Source organism: Crocodylus porosus, unplaced genomic scaffold, assembly GCF_001723895.1.
Source record: "Crocodylus porosus isolate Cpor-Errol unplaced genomic scaffold, CroPor_comp1, whole genome shotgun sequence".
Classification (NCBI taxonomy): domain Eukaryota; kingdom Metazoa; phylum Chordata; order Crocodylia; family Crocodylidae; genus Crocodylus; species Crocodylus porosus.
The window spans coordinates 9,559,654-9,579,898 of NW_017728947.1; the positions used below are offsets into that span (position 1 = coordinate 9,559,654).

Consider the following 20,245-nt stretch of genomic DNA (forward strand, 5'->3'; position numbering starts at 1 on the left):
GAATTTGTGGTTATAACGGTTTATACTACTAGAGTTTTGAAAGCCATTGCATTTAAACACTACTTATCCTATTACAGAACCTATGTATAATTTTAAGTGTAGTATGGCTTAATTCAAATATTTTTTTTGCAGGACTGAAAGCTGGATTCAGAAACTTAACCTAGATTTTTCAAAGCCTTTTTTTGAGAGAATACAGATATGAGAGGTGTTCAAAGCAGGATTGCTTTGAATACTTCAGCTGCATGAAAATGGGCAAGTTTTGAAACTGTGGGTAACTAAAGTATTTATCTTTAACAGCAAACACTGTGTAGGAAGTCATGAATACATTCAGAACTGTCGAAAATGGGATGCAGAGATTAAATTGCAGCTCTTGAGCCATAGTGTAGTGTGCAGAGATCTGGCACGAACAGTAAGTATATGTGAACTTCAAATTTTATTAAGATATCCAGCTGCTTTGGCTGAACGTGGGGGGGGGTTTCTGAGGAAGGTAAAAAGCTATCAAAGATTTACAGAGCTCTTTAACTCTCATTTCCCCTGTAGGAGCTTAAGTAAATAAAATTAATATCAGATTTTGTCATGGTTAGTGTTGAGATTTATATAAATTAATTACATGAATAACCAATTGTTAATCCATTCAGTTATGCATCACTTTAAATAGATAAGCTAATAATACTCATTGTACTGTGTGTAGCTCCGCTATGAGTTGAGAGAATTCAAGATGGTTTGTAAGGGGTTAAGTGGCCTTCTTTCACTCACTATCTTCTCCTGCCCTGATTTCTAACCCCCTATCCTCCACATGCCCATTCCCCAGGTTAGAAAGCCTTTTGTTTTGCGTTGTATTTATCACAAATATAAATGCTGTTGAATTGGCTTGATTGATATTTACAGAAACCAAGCAAAGAAAAGCTAGGATTGCAGAATTTCATGAACAGTAGATAGTGAATAAATGAATATTAATATGGCTCTTGTGAACTGCAGATCCTAACCTCAAGTCAAGTATTGTCATGGAAAAACTGATTGCAAAAATGTCCTGTTATTTTTCACTTGTGCCTATAGAAGCAAGAAGTAATGGTATTATGACTAAGACAGGGTTGAAAAATTGGTTTCCTATGTGACTTTGGTAAATTGAAACAGTGGCTCAATCAGTAAAATGAGGATAGTTTCCTACTTCAAAAGCATGTTGAGGCATTCAGACTACTTTAAGGGTTTTAGATGGAAGATGCTATTTAAATGCAATGAAAGGTGGATTAAATCAATAGACACTGCTGGGTACCTCTTAAAAAGTCAGGTCATTGAAATGACTAAATAAGGAATTAGGAACTCAACTGGACACATCCTTTTTTTTAATGTTTTTGGCTTGGGTGTTCTGTATATCAGTCTCTGCATCTCATGCTCAATCTAAGATTCTTTTTTATTTATTTATAACTCTAATGTGGAAAACCAGCCGGACAGGAAATAGGTTATCTCTTTCTGTTAACTCAGTCCAAAAGTAACTCAAGCGCCTGAGAGATTAGGTGGAGAGATGTCCTCATGGTAATGGAAACTAAGGAGAATAGTGGCAACCAGATTGAATAAACAGTATTTTTTTATTACTAGGAAGAAGATGATAGGACACCTACACATATAACAAAATACATCTGTCAATCAGAAAAGACTTTTAGAGAAAATATTCCAAGGTAAGTTTGTGTTTTTAACAGCCTTTGTGATTCAAGTCCTCTGCTACTCATTTAAGCAAACCATATTTGTCCTTAATCTTAAAATAATACACTGAAAACTTGTGTCCAATGTTTGTTCCAGGCATTCTGATGAAGAGCTAAAGGAATACCACAATCAAATTGGCATGTTTCTTAAAAATGAGGTAAAGTGTATGCATTTCTCTCGGGTTTTTTTTTTTTCCATTCCTCCTTGGTTCCCAACTGATCATCTTCAGGTCATAAGAAAAATGTTCTGCAATCAAAATAAAGAAGAAACCTACTAAATCCATATAGTTACAAAAAGACAAATAATGAAATATAGGCAGCTAAACTAATGGGATCCTTCAGGTATCCTCGATTATACTGGATCTCTTGTTCTAAATTTTCAGATCTTATATTTTCCTGTCTTTTTCCTAGTGTGTGTGTGTGTGTGTAGTCAGACTAGTAAAATCTTGTTTACTGTCAGAATAAATGGGCGAGTATTTTTTAAATGTTATGTGAAAACTAATAATCGCCCCCAGTATGTTTATAAACACTGCTAGGGTAGAAAAAGAGGTGGGCCAAATATTATTTCTTGATGTCAATTAAGGGGCGTTTAATGCTAATCTTAATCTTATGTCACTATTCCCATTTCTTGGAAGACTGAACAAGTAAAGATAGGTTAAAACAACTACAATTCTAGCTATGAGTGTTTTATTAGTAGAGAGAATTCTAAAATTAAAGTAAATCAAAATACAAGCAAGTAGCAGGCTACATATTTTAATCAGAGTTCCCTTTTTGCATATTTTTTTTTTTTTTTTTGGAGAAGTTTCAAAAGGTAGTAGTTGCCCCCCTGCTAAGGTCATACTTGATATCAAGGCGTGCTCCAGAAAACTAGTAGTGAGTTCTGTTTTGAATACTCAACATTGCTTTTGGCCATCTGTGAGCTTTTGGTTAAAGCTTAGTTATTTATGTGATTTATCCTAGGTAATCTGCTCTGTTAGGAAATGAACAAATATAGGTTTCTTAAATTCTATAAAAAAGGAAAAAAAAGACTGTTTAACTTGGTTACTTATAAGAAGCCACCAGGAGTCATTCCATTTGTAAAAGAACTGTGTTTATGAATAGACCCAGTAATTTTCTTTAAAGGATCAATCTTGATGCAGCTACTTAATCTTAGGAATTGTGCACTTACTCTCTTATCAAGGCTAGTGCCTATCACTTCTCCAGGAATGTATAGTCTAAACACGCGATTAGCTCTGTTACTTAAACATCTTTTTAAGCACTACAGCTTTAAATGCACTTATACCAGTGGTGTTGAATTCTGTATTGCTACAGAAGCATTGCTGGTCTAAGATGTTGCTTCCTCTTGATGCTGGTTGTGATTTGTTGTCTTAGCTATTCCAATACTGCTTCAGTTTAGCTTGTTGTACTTATCCAAGCATGTAATCAGAGGAGTGTTGGCAGTTTACTACCACAGCTCAGATTTATGTGCTTTACTCAGTCTTGCTAAAGATGAAAGATGTATTTCTTTCAGGGGTACAACTAGATCCAAGTATTGTCACCTTTTATTTGGCTAAATGTTGATATGAAATGTTTCCATGTCTTCAGCTTGCGAATATACAGCCTACTAATGCAAATACAGCAGTTACTGAACTTTATAGTTATATTGTCTTTGTCTCTGATTGTGTTCTGAGAACCTCCTTAAACTTAACCTATTCTATTCAGATCATTTTGGGATCTCTCTAGTTCTATCAGAAATCAGTTAATTAAAAATCCCACTTCAAAAGAGTACAAACACAACTATTTTCTATATTAAAATCTTACAGCTTTTTAAAGTGCACTTTTTAAGATAAATGATTCTTGGTCTTCAAAAAAAAAAATACAGTACCTTCTCCAACTTTAATTTAATCTTTGGACAAGAGGTTCTTTTATTCCATACTAACTTTAGATGGTTGCCTATGCATTTACAGAAAATCTCCTCCAAATATAGATTTAATCGACTTCATAGACATTAGGGGCTGGAAGGGACCTCACAAGATCATTGAGTCCAGCCCCTCTGCCATAGGCAGGAAGTTTGCTGGGGTTAAATGATCCCAGCAAGATGTGCATCTAGGCTCCTTTTTTGAATGAGTCCAGAGTAGGTGCTTGCAGGACAAGCACCCTGGACACTTGAACTGTAAAGGAATTTTTCCTCATGTCCAATCTAAATTGGCCTTCCAGAAGTCTGTAGCCTTTAGACTTTGTTATCCCTTGGGAAGCCCTGGTGAACAACTATTCTCCCAGAGCCTGGTGCGTGCCCCTTACATACTTATAGGCTCCCACCAAGTCCCCCCTGAGCCTTGTCTTCTCCAGGCTGAAGAGTCCCAAGTCCCTCAGCCTTTCTTCATAAGGCTTGCTCTCTTAGCCTTTGATCATGAAGGTGGCTCTGCTTTGGACTCTCTCAAGCTTATCCACATCCCTCCTGAAGTGAGGAGGGAGGGTTGGGGCCAAAAACTGGATGTAGTACACTAGCTGTGGCCTCACTTAGGCAGAGTAAAGCGGAATGATGACATCCCTGGTTTTTGCTTGAGATGCATCAGTGGATGCATGCCAGAGTTTGGTTGGCTTTGCCAGCTACAGCATCGCATTGGTGGCTCATGTTCATCCTGTGGTCAATCAAGACCCCCAAATCTCTTTTGATTGTGGTGCTAGCAAGTATAGCACTGCCAAGCCTATAAGTATGTTGATGGTTTTTCCTTCCAAAGTAGAGCATCCTGCACTTCTTTACATTGAATACCATCAGGTTTTGGTCTGCCCTCCTTGCAAGCCTGTCCAAGTTGACCTGTATCACCACCCTGTCCTCCAGCGTGACTGCCTTGCCCCTTAGTTCTGTGTCATCCACAAAATTGCCAGTCCACATCTGGCACCTGAATCCAGATCATTAATGAAGATGTTGAAGAGTACTGGCCTGAGTTCTGAGCCCTGAGGGACACCACCAGTCTCCTTGCACCATGTTGATTTGCTCCCGTCAGTTAATACTCTTCGGGGCTGACCCCAGAGCCAGTTTCTTAGCCATCAGACCATGAGAGGATTGTGGCCATAGTTCTCCAGTTTAACCATGAAGGCATCATGGGAGACCAAGTCAAAAACCTTCTTGAAATCCTGATGTGACATCAATCTCATTTCCCTTGTCCAGGCAATGAATCACCTGGTCATAAAAGGAGACAAGGTTGGTCAGGCAAGACCTTCCAGTGACAAAGCCATGTTGGCTGGCACTCAGTTTCCTTCCATTGCTGATGGAGCCCTCAATGATTTTCTCCAGGATCTTTCCAGGGATGGATGTCAGACTGATTTGGCCTGTAATTCCCCTGATATTCCTTTCTTAAAGATTGGGACCATGTTGGCTCTTTTCTTGTCTTCCAGTACCTCTCCTGAGTGCCATCAGTTCTTAAATACCTTCACCATAGGGCACGCTCTGATGTCCACAAGCTCCTTCAGGACTCTCAAACGCATTCCATCTGAGCCCATGGACTTATGGATGTCGAGCCTCTTGGTGTTCCCTCACTTGATCTACATCAGTTGTGGGACTCTCTCTCATCTTCTGGATGCTTTGCATCCTGTCCAACAGGGTGTGACCCCTTTGGGCGGGTGGAAGACTAATGCAAAGTAATCATTTAGGAGATTGGCTTTTTCCTGAGTGTCAGATGTCAGCTTCCCCATTTGATATAGCCTGGGTCCAATGTTACCTTTGTTCTTTCTCCAACTTCCCACATATCTAAAGAAAGACTTTTTGTTGTCCTTGATTTCCCATGGCTATCCTGAGTTTGGGTCTTGCCTTGGCTTATCTGGTCCACTCTCTACAGGTGCAAGCTAGTATTGTGTAGTCCTCTTTGGTGATTCCCATTTTCCATCTAGTGTAGGCTTCTCTTTTCAGCTTCAGGAGGTCCAAAAGTTCCCTATTAAGCCAAGTGGGTACCCCAGCCCGCCACCTGCATTTCCTGCGGGATGGAATGGACTTTCCATGTGCTTCGAGGATTGGGTTTTTAAGGAACAACCATTCCTCGTGGACTCCCCTTTCTAAGGGACCATGGTGTCTTAGTGCCTGACTGACCAGTCTCCTGAGGTTGTGAAAGTCAGCCTTCTCAAAGTTGAAGATTTCTGTTTTACTGAGAGATTTGCCCCCTCTGCATAGGACAGAGAAGGTGATCAGTTCATGCGTTCCCTTGATCCTCAGATTGCTCACTAAATCAGCCCCTTTGGCCAGAACCAGATCCAGCAGTACCTCTTCCTTAGTCGGTCCATAGGCCTCTTGTGTTAGGTAGAGCTCATCAGTGCAAGTGAGGAAGCTATGCAACCAGTAAGATTGGCTGTGTGCAATTCCCACAAGATGTCGGGGAGGTTGAAGTCCCCCATGATGACCAAGCATCAGGAACGTGCAGCCTCATCCAGTTCCCTATTGAATTCATGATCCAGCTCTTCCTCTTGATTGAGAGGTCTGTAATAGACTCCTACAGTTACATCCCCTTCTGCATGCTCTCCCCGTATTTTAACCCAGAGGGTCTCAAGAAGCCCTCTTTGGTTGCTAACCTTGGTTTGAAGGGAAGTGTACTGTTCCTTTACATAGAGGGCTACACACCCAACCCCTCTTCCCAAGGTCTGTAGGCTTTCTGTACCTATGTATCAGTCATATGTCGGGTCCCACCAGGTCTCCATTATACCTATGAAATCATAATGTTTGTTTGGGTCTGGCAGCAGTGTGAGATGCATGGGTGGAAGCTCATCATGCCCCTGCAAGCCCAGGGGGCTTTTAAATATGAACGCTTTTAAATACAAACAAGTTTACTATCCATTCAAAGTATGGTCATGAGACTCTCTATATGGTACATGATGTCTTAATATTCACATTTTATCAGGAAGTTACGGTATTAGACGCTTGCATTTAGATACAAACACTTGTAAGTGATCATTAGAAAACAAGCTTGTCTTAAGTTGAAGCATTAGTATGGAAATACAAAAAATATTTCCCAACTAATACATGCTTTCATTAAAAGTAAAGGAATAGGGACTTCAGTTTCTATATGAAAGATTCTAGAAATTCTTACAGAAACTATTATGTCTTTGGGTTTTAAAACTGAAGGGGTTTTTTCGAATGAGGGGAAAAGGAAGTTAGAGGCACCTAATTTAAATGTTTTTTTGCCTTTGAAATATGCTACAATTGAATATGCTTTGTATGTTCTGATAATGGGAATGTTTTTTTATTTCAAAAGTATTGGCTGTGGGTATCTGTCTTTTTACAATACATTCACCAAAATCACAATTTGCTGCAGCATTATCTACAAATAGCAGTTAGGTTCCTACCAAACAACCTTTTCAACTGTGATCTAAATATATAGCATACTAGACCAAAGTAGAACTTTTTAAAGCTGCTTTTGTGTGCATCTGCAGTCCAATCAGATGACAAATATGGCCAAAGAGAAATATCTTTCTTCAGGACACCTGTAGGGTCTGTCAGTTGTTAAAGTGCTGAGATTTCCTAACAGTTTCTTTAATTAGCACAAAGAGAACAAACAACCTAAAATGCAATTATATGAGCTTTTGTTCTTAAAGCATCATGAATATTAAAATAACTGTTTCCCATCACTATCTTATGAAGATACATTTTTGTAGTCTGAAGGTTGAGCCCACACTTTAAAACTGAATAGCAGCTTTATTCATGTAGTACAATCCGTCTGTTACATTCAATGAAATACGTTAATTTGGAGCTGCATAAGTGTATACCAGCTGAGGATATGGCCTAATTACACTTTGTGACAAGGCATTCACATCTCCCTATAAAACAAAGTAGAAAGATAACGTAGCTAGAAGGTTTGCAAACTCTTTTTGGGAGACTGCACTAAAATTGATACCATGCAAAAGCGTTTTTGATAACAAAGCCATAACCAGCTTGAAGAGGTTGCTGTTGTTCTTTATGTTCAGCTTCTTAAAACTGATGGTTAAAAATTTGGGAGTCTTTCTGGAGGGCTACTGTAAGGTGATATCTATTGATAATGTCTAAGTTTTTTTTTTTTTTTTTTTTTTTTTTTTTACTGTTTTTTCCTCTAAAATATTCATGTGTTGACTGAAACAGTAATACTTTCTGTAGACAAAATCAAGACCATAACTTTGACTTTTCTTTCATACCTCTAGAAACAAGTAGATCATGTAATTAAGAGTGTCAGGAAGATCTGTTGTACATTGGATGGTGTAGAAACTCCAGCAATAACAGAATCTGTAAAGAAGCTAAGGAGGGCTGTTAATCTTCCAAGGAGTAAGAGTACTGAGGTAAGCATGCCTGTTGCACCTTTTTTCACACAGATTAACTGCTTTTGATAAAATACCTACAAATGGTGAAAAGAAAAAAGTAATAACTAAAGCTACCTGTAACTTTTGAAGTAGGCTAACACTTTTCTAATAGCTTGATTTAATAACCTCCCTCTTCAGTCTTCTCAAAAATATTTGCATCAGTGGTGTACTCTTGCCTCCTTGTCCTGTTTTAAACAGTCTTAGATTTTTCAAAATGTGATTTGTGAAAATGTTTGCACATGTGGGTGCAGCATGATAATGAGATTGATTGATAGATAGCATCCATTGTGCTTGCCACACTTGTGCATTAATCTGAGTAAAGTTCTTGGGATTAATCCATGTTCTGCAGAAAACTTCAGTAAGGTTAATTTGCCTTCATTTTCTGACCTTTGATACCAATGGATTTTGTATTAAATTTTTTTTTTAAATCCTAAACCATCTTTTGCATTCTGGAACTGAGTTGCATTCCTCACCAATTTTATCTGAAAGTTGCAGGGAAGTTTTTGATTCTTGAATGCTTGACCAAAGAACCTCCAAAATGGTGCAAATTCTCAAAATAAAGCTACCTTATAGCGAACATATTTTCTGTGGAGCTGATTTTCAAATCAGACCTTGTCAAATACATCTTCATTGGATTAAAAATCTTTTATTAAAAAAAATTAAGTACTGTGCAAAACAAAACGAAGAAAAAAGACTTCTTGTAAAGCTGTTCCTGCTATTGTTCCACTTGGCTAATATCATCCACTGTGTTCTAGCTACCTTCCCAGATTTATTAACAAGATGATGGGAAAAGTTTGCCATGCTCATCTGGAGTCTTCCACAAAACACAGCAGATACCTTTCAGCCACTGCCTCATCTGCAAAATTCTTGCCAGGGAAGGCAGCAAATCTATAGCTTGTTAATGTCACAGTTTAAATATTCCTCAAGAGGTTATGGAATCCATTTCAAATGCTTTGTAGGCTTTTGATGGACAGGGAGAAAAATCTTCAAAATAACCTGTCACTTAAATTTGTGATCCTGTTGCCCTGTGGGGTCAGGCCAACTTTCAGGATCTCAGTATTGCACTGTTAGACAGGAGGGTGTGACACAGTTACACGTATACAAACACACAAATTGATTGGGTGCATGCATATACACACACACTTGGACACACACATACATGCATGCATGCATGCACGTACACACAGGTAAGTGCCTAACTTAAATGGTACTGTGTGGGCTCTTGGGGTAATTGGGAGAAGGTTAAGGTGAGAGAGAGAGTTAGTGTAGGGAGTGAAAGTTGCCAGAACCAGGATTAGAACTGGTGGACTAGGGAGAAGTTGGCTGAGGAACTAAGGCTTGGGGTTACTTAAGGTAGATTGGGATTGGAAACTGAGGCAGACAGATATGGGTGGGGCGGGGGGGTGCAGATAAGTTGTGGCAAGTAGGAGACAGCCAGGGAAGAGAGAGAGGCAGAAACTGGGGAGCTTGGGGCAGAAAACTGAGGCTGGCAGCTTAGATTGGAGGAGCCAGATAAGTGGTGGCAAGGGGGAAACAGTCAGGAAACAGACAAAAACACAAATTGGGGTTTCAAAATAACAGGTTTATTAAACAGACCACGCATGCACGCACAATGGCAGCAGGAGAAAGACTCAGTGGAAGGGCTGGAGTCCAGGTAGGGAAGAGAAACAGAGTCCAAGTCCTTGGTTGAAGAAGTGGGGGTGATAGCTACCTATTCAGGCTGGAAAGGGGCTTTGTCCAGTAGGTGTTGTCCAGAGGGCTGTTGCCAGCAGGGTCTCTGGGTGGATAGGTGGTGTGGCATGGTGCTGGTCCAGATGGAGAGGGCATCCCAAAGAGTCAGTCTTCACTACCCCTTTTTATGGGGCAGACTATCTCTGATCTCCTGTGGGAGGGCCTATTCACGCAAGGTCAGTCCTGTTCTAGAGGGCTCCAGGTATTGTTACTGAGCATGTGCAGCCTTGGCACAATGGTGGGTTGCCTCATCTTTTGTTTCTTGAATGCTGAGGGTGGTTCCAAGGGCTGGGTCCTTGGTCCAGGTATTGATGTTGATGGTTCGGTTATTCAGAGGGAGCTATTTTTAGACCTACTGCCATTGTCTCTGAAGCGCCTTCATTCATCCCCATTCATTCAAGAACCAAGTTACATAGGAGGCGTAGTATGAGTCATAGGTTACACAACCAGGCATGGGGATAAGATGGAGACTTGACATGACTTATGCTAACTTACATATTTAGGCCTAAAACAGTAATTACACAATATAAAAGCAGTAAAAAAAAAAAAAAAAAATCAATACAAACATAATAATTACCATTTACAAAACAGTGGATATCTATATCAAAATAGCAGGGTACTTATTTGCAAAGAGGGGAGAGAAAAATAAAACTTACTACCTGAAATAAAATGTTAAAGCTTATCCTACATCTTAGCTTACTTATACTTATCAATAGGGAATAGAGAGGGAGAGAGAAAGTCAGAAATGGTTGGAAGGTGGGGGAATGCATTTTAAAAAAAAAAGAAAAACTGGGGGTTTTGCTACAATCCCACAGTAAAAGTTAACAAAGTGTCTGTATTTCTTCCATCACTATCTTATAATGAATGTCTATTTGGACTGTGCTTTCCAAGAAAGGGTGAATGTTCACTTTTGCAGAAGCAAATAGTAATAACTAGAAATTACTTAACTGTTTCTATGCAAACTGTACCTAAAATGGAGTCTGAAATTTCGAATGAGTGGTTAATGGCAGCTATCACAAAAGTAAAGAGATAGTAAATAGATCCTTGCATAAAATTTATACATTATGTTTTAGTAGTGCTTGGCATGTACATAGACAAAGTTCTTTGCCTAATCCAATATCTTTTATTAGACCGACTCAAATAGTTGGGAAAGTTCTTTTTAGCAAACTTTCGAGCACAAACACCCTTCATCAGGCTGAGGAAGTATCTGCAGATGGCCTCTGCTCTTCCTGGATTGAGTGGTAAAACAGCCAGAGACCAATATATATGCAAGAAAGCCAGTCAGTTAAAATGTAAATTGAGGTGGTCAGTGGGTGAGAGAGAGTTGTGGGGTGCAAGAGGAAATGAAAGTGGTTTTAGTCAAAAGATGAGGCAGGAGGGTGGGGGGAAGGGAATGAGAACAGATGGTAAAAAAGTGGAGGGTTTACCTAAGGAGTTGGATGTCAGGCAGGTTGTAATGTGTCATAAATCCAATGTCTATATGTAGTCCATGATTTTTTGTATCCAGTAGATTGAAGTGAAATTCGTAGGCTTGTCTGGAAGGTATTTTGTAAATTCCCTTTTAAGGATTAGAACTGAGACTGGAGAGTGTGGTTTTCTTGTGAGAAACGTGCTCCCACAGGTAGTTGTGTATTCTTGTCTTTGATAGATTTTCATTGTGCGTTCATTCTGGTACACAGGTGTTGTTTGGTTTCTCCAAAATATTTTCCATTGGGGCATTTGGTGCACTGGATGAGAGATGTATTACATTTCTGGAGGTGCAGGTATAAGATTCAGGAATGGTGATGGTTCTGTTGTGGGGGATAGTAACTGTGGGGGTGATGGACATATGTTGGCAGGTTTTATATTTCTTGTTCTGGCATGGTCTTGATTAGGGTTGTGCGAAATTTCACTGTCAGTTTCGTTTTCAAGCTGTTTCGACTCGTTTTGAGCTAGAAATAGCAAAATTGAAATGAAGCGGAGAGCTTCAAAACAGCCTCAGAATGAAACAAGGCAAGTCAAAACATTTCGCCTTTCAAAGTTCAAGCTGGGCTTGCCTGCAGGAAAATAGAAACTAAAGTAAAGAGAGGGAGGGGAAAGGAGTGCTCTCATTACTGACTGTAGCTGGCCAGTGACCGTCATCCTTTCCTGAGGTCCCTTCCAATCCTAGTGCTCTAGGGAGGGATGGAAAAGCTGCATAAAAAGCAGCCTTGTTTGAACTGCCCTACTTTGGGCCTTGGTGTCAGTTGGGTGAGGGTGTATCTTAACACACACACACATGCGTACGCGCGCACACACATCAAAAGTTTTGCCTGTCAGCAGCCAGAGGTGCAGGGCGCCAAAAACCCTGCACCTATCTCCTTGACAGCTGGCAGGCTTTGTAGCCTAAGCAGGGGCTAGCAGGCCTGCAGCTGTCACCCCACTGCGCCGTAACACACGCTGTCACCCAAGTCACGAGTTCTGCTTGTCTGCAGCTTGAGGTGCAGTTTCTCCTGAACCCCTGCACCTATCTCCTTGAAACTTGCCAGGCTTTGTGGCCTCAGAAGGGCCTACCATCCCTGCAAGCTGCATCCAAATCAGGCTAGAAATGACAAAGTTATAGGTTGTTTCGTGTTTCCCTGTTTATAGCCTATGGGTGAAACATCGAAACAGTGTCAAAACTGTTTCGACAAAATGAAACAGAACAGCAGTTTCAAATTGGAATGAAATGCAAAACAAAATGCTGTTCTGTTGAAAAGCAAGTTGAAACAGAACAGTGCTGTTCTGCACAGCCCTAGTTTTGATCCATTCGGTGCGTTTTGAGCTGTAGGAAGTTTGCTTCTGGTGATTTTGAAGTTGGTGAGGTTCAGTGCTTGTTTAAAGGATAAGATGGGTGGTTTTGGGAAGATCTTTGAGAATTGGGTCTCCTTCTAGTATGAGTTGCAGTTGTTCTGAGGATTTTCTGTATAGGTTCCGGGGAGGGATGCTATGTCATAACCCCCATGAATTGCACATCACTGGTTTTTTCTTCTGTAGTGGAGCAATTCTTCATGTGATATTTGGGTGGCTCTCTCAGAAATGCAATTTGTATCTTTAGAGGGGTGTTCTTTGAGTGAAGGCCCTTTTGAAAGTTGAGGTGATGATCACGGGTGTTCCCAATGCAAACTTGGTCATATTGGAGGGCGTGACTATATTACAGCTTTCTTGGTGCGTTTAGGGTGATTGCTGGTTCTGTGCAGATATGTATGTTGGTCCATGGGTTTCTTGTGTATTGTGGTCTCTGTTGTACCATTCTGGATAGTGACCTGTGTGTGTGTATTAAAAAAAAAAAAAACAAAAAAAAGAGAGAGAGAGATGTTGGTGTTGGAGTATTCCAGAGAGAGCCTGATAGAAGGGTGCTGCATGTTGACTTTCTGATGGAAATCAATCGGAGATGGCATGTACATAAATAGCACTTGTTATCCAAAGGCCTCCAAATATTATGGAGAAAGGAAGTCTTTCCACAGTTAAAGATATCTTTAGTGCTCTTGTAGAAACCCATCTTTTTCAAGCTTTAGATTTTTAATGGTGATAGTCATCTTAACTTCCGCATGTATTTACAATGGAATCTGCATCTTATTCAGCTTCACTTGATGTGGTTTTTTGCACCTAGTATACAACTAAACTACTTCATACCTCTGTGAGGGGGCCCATGGGATATATAGAAACCTGCTTTAGCTACATCTAGCAGCCTGTTCCAGAAGTAGCTAAATTTCAGAAGTTAAACAGTTCGTTGTCTGTTCTAATAATTTAAGACAAGAAGCATTTTTATTTAAAACTCTAGCATGGTATGAAACCGGGACAGGGTTGGAATTTGACCTGAGCAGCCTCACACAAAGGTTGTCATGTCATTCAAAGAAAGTGACACAACTACACTGTAGCTGTTATGTGATGCTTCTCTCAACTTTCTTGATATAACAACACTACTTTCAAATAATATGGCAATGTTCTATGGAAGATGAGTATATATATATGGCATCCTGTCACTGACTTTTACACACATTGTTAAAAGGGATCATTGATTGGACACTGGAATTAAGGATTTTACTCCCCGTAAATCTCCTGAGTTATTCACTGAATAAAAAAGAACAAGCTATAGTAAAACGTCTCTCCTGGAGACCTAAAAAACAACTTTGAAATAGCACTTTTTGCTCCTCCATAAAGATAGTATTTGTTTTGAACAAAATTGTTTCATAGAAATGTAAGTAGTAGCCTGACTATATTTATATTCCTGTCAGTGCACTTTGACTGACAGCCCTGTTTCTCTAGTGTAGCTCAGCTGTAGGTCTCCTAAAGTTTTAAAGCAATTTAAGTTACTTTAACCTAAATGGTGAGAGCAGCCTAGGTACTTAAGAATAACATTCCCTCAAGACAGTTATGGTAGTCATATCTTATTGGACCATATTGTCCTCTGGTGCTAACTTCTCTTGAATATTGAAATACTCCCTTCAAGTAGCTTTTATGGGCCTTTTGTGTTTAGAGTAATGCAAAGGGCCACAGCTGGGGCCCAAATCTGTCCCAGTGTTTCACACAGTCATATTGTACTTGGCGTAGAAAGCTTGTCATTGGGATGAATAGCAGCTAAGATTTTTTACATACAAGTTGCTGTTTTTCTAAAATCTGTCATAATTTACTGCGCAGGTATCTTTAAAGTCTGGTGATGATGCTAACAAGAGTTCAGTTGGTAAGTAAAGTACTTAATACTATTGAAGAGTTTGTTTTAGATTATTGTTTTAAGAAGATATGCATTAAAGATGTATTATAATCTAGGTTCATTGCAGCCCGAAAACCCTGTACAGGTGGCTGTAGACCAGTTAACTAGAGCAGTTGAGGCTCTTCTTCAACTCCACTTGCATTCATGTAGCAGCAGTTCTGCAGCAATCACTCCAAAGAATAATCGAAGCACAAAAGAAGCATGTACTGCGACAGAGCATCTCCAGTTCACGATATTTGCTGCTCACAGAATTCTTCCTGCCTGGATTTCTAAGTAAGTCAGTTAGCAAACTAAAAATGTACCTTTTGTAAACATTTATTTCAGATTTACTTTAATTAAATGACTTTTTTCCTTTCCAGTTATGAAAAATACTACTTGGTTTGCTCTCTGACCCACAATGGAAAAGATTTATTTAAGCCTGTGCAGTCCAAGAAAGTTGGCACATACAAAAATTTCTTCTATCTGATTAAATGGGATGAACTGTAAGTGACTTTAATGAAACTGATCTTAAAATACTCCAGTGTCTTTCTTTCAAGCTGTACTTCTCTGAGAGGGTTATTCTAGCCTCCAGCTGTCTTGAGTATTTAGCAGTTTCTTCGTAGACTCTGATAACAAATTTGACATGTTTGCTTTGCATAAGTTAGAATAGCACTATGCCTGACTGTTTTTAAAGGGCCGGGTGTGATGGAGTCTGCTGTTAATAGGCTGAAAGTTTTTTGTTTTGTTTTTTTTTTAAAAAAAAAGCCAGGATAAGGTGATCCCAGTGGCCTCTGATAGGGTGATTTTACAGGTCATTTAATGTGGCAGGTTTTGTTATAACTAGGGACCTAACTTAGGGACCTAACTAAATCATGATGGAAGTGTAATGCACAGCAGCTCCTTAAATCTAGTTCTTTTTGCCTTGTGCCTCTTCCCCATCCCAACCTCCCTGCCTGCCACTGATTGGCCAAGGGGTCTCAGCAGCCTCACTGCTCACTGTTTACTGCTGGATCAGCTGGGAGGCAAAAACTGCGGTTTTATATATGCTGTGGCTTTTGCCTCCTGACAGCACACTTCTGCCATGATTTAGGTAGGTCTCTAATTATAATTATAACCAACTGAATAGGATGACTGTAAGCTCCTGCCAAGTGGTGTGTGGCATATAGAACTGAAAACTACAAACAAAAAAATTCCAGGTTGAAAAACAATACAGTATTTGCCCAAATACAGAACAGCCTGGGATTTAAGACACCCCACCCCAGTAAGTATTTTCTATACATAGAATATGTATAACTTTTATTATAATTTTCCATGTATGGAATCTAATTATTGGAGGATCATCTTAAATTCCTCCCCCGGCTACTATAGGTGGTGGGGGAGAAGTGATGAGGGTAGCAGTAATGGGGCAGATGGTGTGGGAAGAGACACTGGGGAAGGCAGTTGGGCAGCATGTGGTTGGGCAGGTGACAGGAGACAGTAGGGACAGCTGATAGGGGGCAGGCAGAGAGGCAGGCAGCTTGCCCCCTGCTGCCTGTCCCTCTTCCTCCCCCTTATCACTTCTTCCTTTGTGCCTGCTCCCCCTGTAGCCTCAATCTGTCCTGATTTTTTTTTTTTTTTCTTCCTCCCCCCCACCCCTTCTCCTATTTCCCCTACCTGCCCTTCTCCTATTTCCCCTACCTGCCCACGGATCACTGTCCCCCTTCCTCCTATCTTGCCCCGCCCTTTGCTCCGCACAAGAAGTTTCCATCCTGGGTGGCTGTTGATGCATCTCCAGAATACAAGATCTTGGCAACCTCCTTGGCCAATCAGCAGGAAGGGACAGGGCCACAGCAAAAAGGCCACCTCATGCTTGTGCACCACCCTACTTGTAGGCAAAGCCAATAGAATTGCAAGGACAAATGATTGATGTGTATTTGCACCAGTAAACTGAGAAACCACTTTTTGCAGTCTGCTCCTCACTTAGAAATGGACAGGGGACAAAGAGTTTAAAAACAGGATGGTCCCATATAAAACAGGACTAGTGGCCACCCTAGCTCCAGCCCTGCCTCATAACAGTGGCACAGAGCTGGAACTGCTACTGCAGGTCTGGGCAGGAGTAGGTGCTCTGTGCTGCAGCGAGGACAGAGCCTGCTGCCATGAAACAAAGGTGAGGAGTGTGGCAGAGAGGGAGAGGGGGGAGAAACTGGTGGCTGCAGGAGTAAGAGTTGCTGGGCATGCAGAAGTAGCTGGGGGCAGTCGGCAGTTGTGACTGACTCCAGCCCTAACCCTCTGCCATCCACTGCCTTGTGCTCAGTTGTAAAGTGGGGGCTTTTTACCATATGTTAAATAGCGGGGGTGGTGGACCTTGTCTTGTAATCAAATAAATCTGGTATCTATTGTGTAAATATGACTCGTTTATTGAATTTAATTGTACATTCTTAAGCTTCTTTTAGTTAGCCTTCCTCTTACAGGTACCATTTTCTGCTCCTGCAGGGTCAATAGATTTTAATTTTTATTAGCTTTTAAACATCTGCTTTATTTACATGAGACCTATTTTGTCAAAGTTGACTTGCTATGTAGCTAACTGGTTTTTTTATATACTTCTTTATTTTACAGAATAATTTTTCCTATCCAGATTTCACAGTTGCCGTTGGAATCTATCTTATGCCTTACCCTATTTGGAATATTAAATCAAAATAGTGGAAGTTCTCCTGATTCAAATAAACAGAGAAAGGGCCCAGAGATGTTGGGTCAGGTTTCTTTACCTCTCTTTGATTTTAGGCGGTAAGTATCTGAGCTGTTTACAGGAACTTACTTGGTATACAAGCAGGAATTAAGTCAGGGGTGGGCAAAATGCGGCCCAGGGGCCAGATGTGGCTTGCCAGACAATCCTGTCTGGCTCGTGGGGCCCCTAAAAAATTTAGAAAATGTATATTCATCTGTCCCTGGCTGCCTGTCATGCGGCCCTCGATGGCTTCCCAGAACTCAGTAAGCAGCCCTCTGCCCAAAATAATTGCCCATCCTTGACTTAAGCAGTCCCCTCCGATACAGAAACTGCTTTTCTGCCAATCTGTTGAATACAGTAAGACTATGGTAGTGCTTTGTCCATTGCACTTTGAGAAGATACTTCTAGATTCACTGCAAAACTGAAACTTAATAGCAAGGAAATCTGCTCATTATCATGCTTCTGTTCAGTTGTCTCCATACTCTAATTCATAGCGGAGTGATCAAGAGTGAACTCAATGATAATTCTGTTTGGTAATTTTTTCCTAGAAATGTGGGTAAATTAGGGTATAGTAGCAGCAGCCTATGTAATGGCAGTAATTTTTACATTCCTAGCACAATAAGGAAAAGGGGAAATATACTAGCCTTCACTATAGGATCTGCTACCCAGGAGATTACATATACTGAAGTGTGTTCCCAGGTGACTTTGTCTACCATTCCTCACTGAGTGCTATTTTATTAGCCACAGCAGGCATTTGACTAACAAGTATGATGGCCAAAGTGCATCTGAAAAAATTCAATACATATATTGGGGAGAAAAATTGGGAACAACTTTGCTTTTTAAAAAACAACAACTTGGTCAGGAAATAACTTGGTAGTTTGTTCACAGTGTTCCGGGGGGAATACATGTATTAAGGTGCTTAGTTTTTAGCTATTGGAGACCTTCCCTCTTTTTCCAAGGTATCTAAATTCTTTCAGAAAAGTGGCCTTCCCTCCAGTGCAACTAAATTTCATTTTGTTTATCTAAGAACAATTTACTCAGGCAGGAGGAATTATTTTATCAAGATCATAATCAAAAACTGTATTCTCAAGATGCAAGGAAAAGGGGGCCTTCTCAGATATTTTTTTCTGATATAACATTATGCTTACATTAAAGTGTTTGGGGGACACCATGCCACTGATTAAACTATCTCTTGTAATGTTCCCAGAACTTTAAAACAGAAGCTGAAGGAGCAGGGAATGGCTGTTTAGAAATTATATATGATTTTCTCTTGTACATTTTTTTTTTTCTGTGAAATGCTCCTATTTTCCCTCAAGGCCCCAAAGCCTGCCTGTGGTAGCTGGAGTGTGCAAACAGCTCCAGGCTACCTTGGCTCTCCCACCAAATAACCAAATAAACATCTGCTGCTAAACAGCAGCACAAATTAATACCACCTTTTGTTACAGCTACAAATTTTGGGCATTTGTAGTGCAACAAGGCACATGGATGTCTGTTTGCATGGCCTTGGTCTCTTTGTGGCCTACCACCACTATCACAGTTTTTTCCATTAGCACAAAGTTGACCAAAAGTAACATCTGTTTCTACTAGGGATGTAAATATCATTTAAAAAAATTAACTTAACCTCCTCCAATTACAATGATTAAATGGTTAGCCAGTAAAACAGAAGCTCAGATGGCTGCTTTTCATTCCCCCAGGTCCTTTGGGAGTGGAGGGGAGGAGAAGACAAAGGGGTGGGGAGGAGACAGTGGCAAACCCAGCCAGACAATACAAGCCCACCTGAAGCCTCAAGCAGGGAGGGAGCATCTGTGAATGAGCAGCTAACTGCTTGAGTCATTAGGCTGCCTGCTGTTTTCCTCCTAGGCTATGGGTACTAATCCTTGCTCCTCCCTCCCTCCTGCCTGCCCTGCCACCTTCTGATTCCTCCTGGGGCACCAGGTAGCTTTTCTTCCTGCCATTCCCATCCCCCTTTCCCTGGTAGACTGCCTGCCCAAGGCTAGACAATAATTGGTATGCTAACTAGTTATATCACTGAGCTTATTAGTCAAATGACTTAATCCATTAATCGTCTAACCTTTCACATCCCTAGTTTCCACCCTTACTTTAACTGGCTGAGATCCAGGGTCTTGTTTTGAGGTAGACATGAGCTAGATTCATCTCAATCAGGTTGTTCCAGTAATATGAATTACCACCTGAGTGAATCTCCAGGGGTGTGATGCATGACTTGGTTCCCTAGGCATGGAGAACCTCCTACTTCAGAAGGGCTTTTGAGAGAGACCTGCTGACCTTCACTGATAAAGAACAGAAAGCGTTTCTGTCAAATGGCATATTTTTTGATCCCGTTTTTTTTTTTTTAAATAAAGAGAAGTGGCAGCTTTAACTGAAAATAAAACAAGTTGTGAAAGTAAGGTGAATGAGAGACTACTGAGAACTGTAGTTCTTCATCATCTGTTCAAGGGGTAGGGAGAGGTGGCTGAGCCATCACCCATACATTCCACTGAAATTTTCATGATGGATCATAGAGTGTCTTTCAACAGACGCTACCATCTGGTACAGGGGTGGGCAAAATGTGGCTCGTGGGCTGGATACAGCTCACCAGGCCATCCTTATCTGGCCCTCGGGACCCCTAAAAAAAATTTAGGAAATTAATATTTATCTGCCCCTGGCTGCCTGTCATGCAGCCCTCGATGGCTTGCCAAAACTCAGTAAGCAGCCCTCCGCCCAAAATATCTGCCCACTCCTGATCTAGTAGATTTGGTCTTAAAAGTGGGAATATGAAGGGACTACATCATAATTTTTTTGATGAAGTTTAGGTTTGATTTTTTTAAAATTTAGATTAAAGGATTTAAGAGCTCGGCTAAAGTGTAGAAGGAAACAAACCAGTGAAAGATTTGATTATAAAACAGCCTTAATGTTTAAAAATAAACATAAACGTGCAACTTCATATCTTCATGAAGTCCAGAAGGGACCAATGTGATCTGACCCATTGATTTTTATTTTATTTATTTATTTTCTTTCAAGCATAGTGTTGAGGCACCCTGGGGTGCCTTGATCCTTTCAAGGGAGCTATGGGATACAATATAATGTTAGCACTGTTAGATGTGTAAACATGATTCACAAGATAAA

The 20,245-nt window shown here is 40.4% G+C and overlaps 1 protein-coding gene across 2 annotated transcripts in view; it reads left to right on the forward strand.

Annotated features, from left to right (window-relative positions):
• The window catches only part of PIK3C2A (phosphatidylinositol-4-phosphate 3-kinase catalytic subunit type 2 alpha), an 80,355-nt gene that overhangs the window by 30,290 nt on the left and 29,820 nt on the right, over positions 1–20,245 (forward strand). For both annotated transcript variants that reach the window (XM_019551657.1, XM_019551658.1), the window contains exons 5-12: positions 298–409; positions 1,597–1,676; positions 1,798–1,858; positions 7,842–7,976; positions 14,367–14,409; positions 14,496–14,712; positions 14,799–14,921; positions 17,014–17,181. In XM_019551657.1, the coding sequence (XP_019407202.1) occupies positions 298–409; positions 1,597–1,676; positions 1,798–1,858; positions 7,842–7,976; positions 14,367–14,409; positions 14,496–14,712; positions 14,799–14,921; positions 17,014–17,181 (939 nt within the window). The remainder of the gene's footprint in view (positions 1–297; positions 410–1,596; positions 1,677–1,797; positions 1,859–7,841; positions 7,977–14,366; positions 14,410–14,495; positions 14,713–14,798; positions 14,922–17,013; positions 17,182–20,245) is intronic.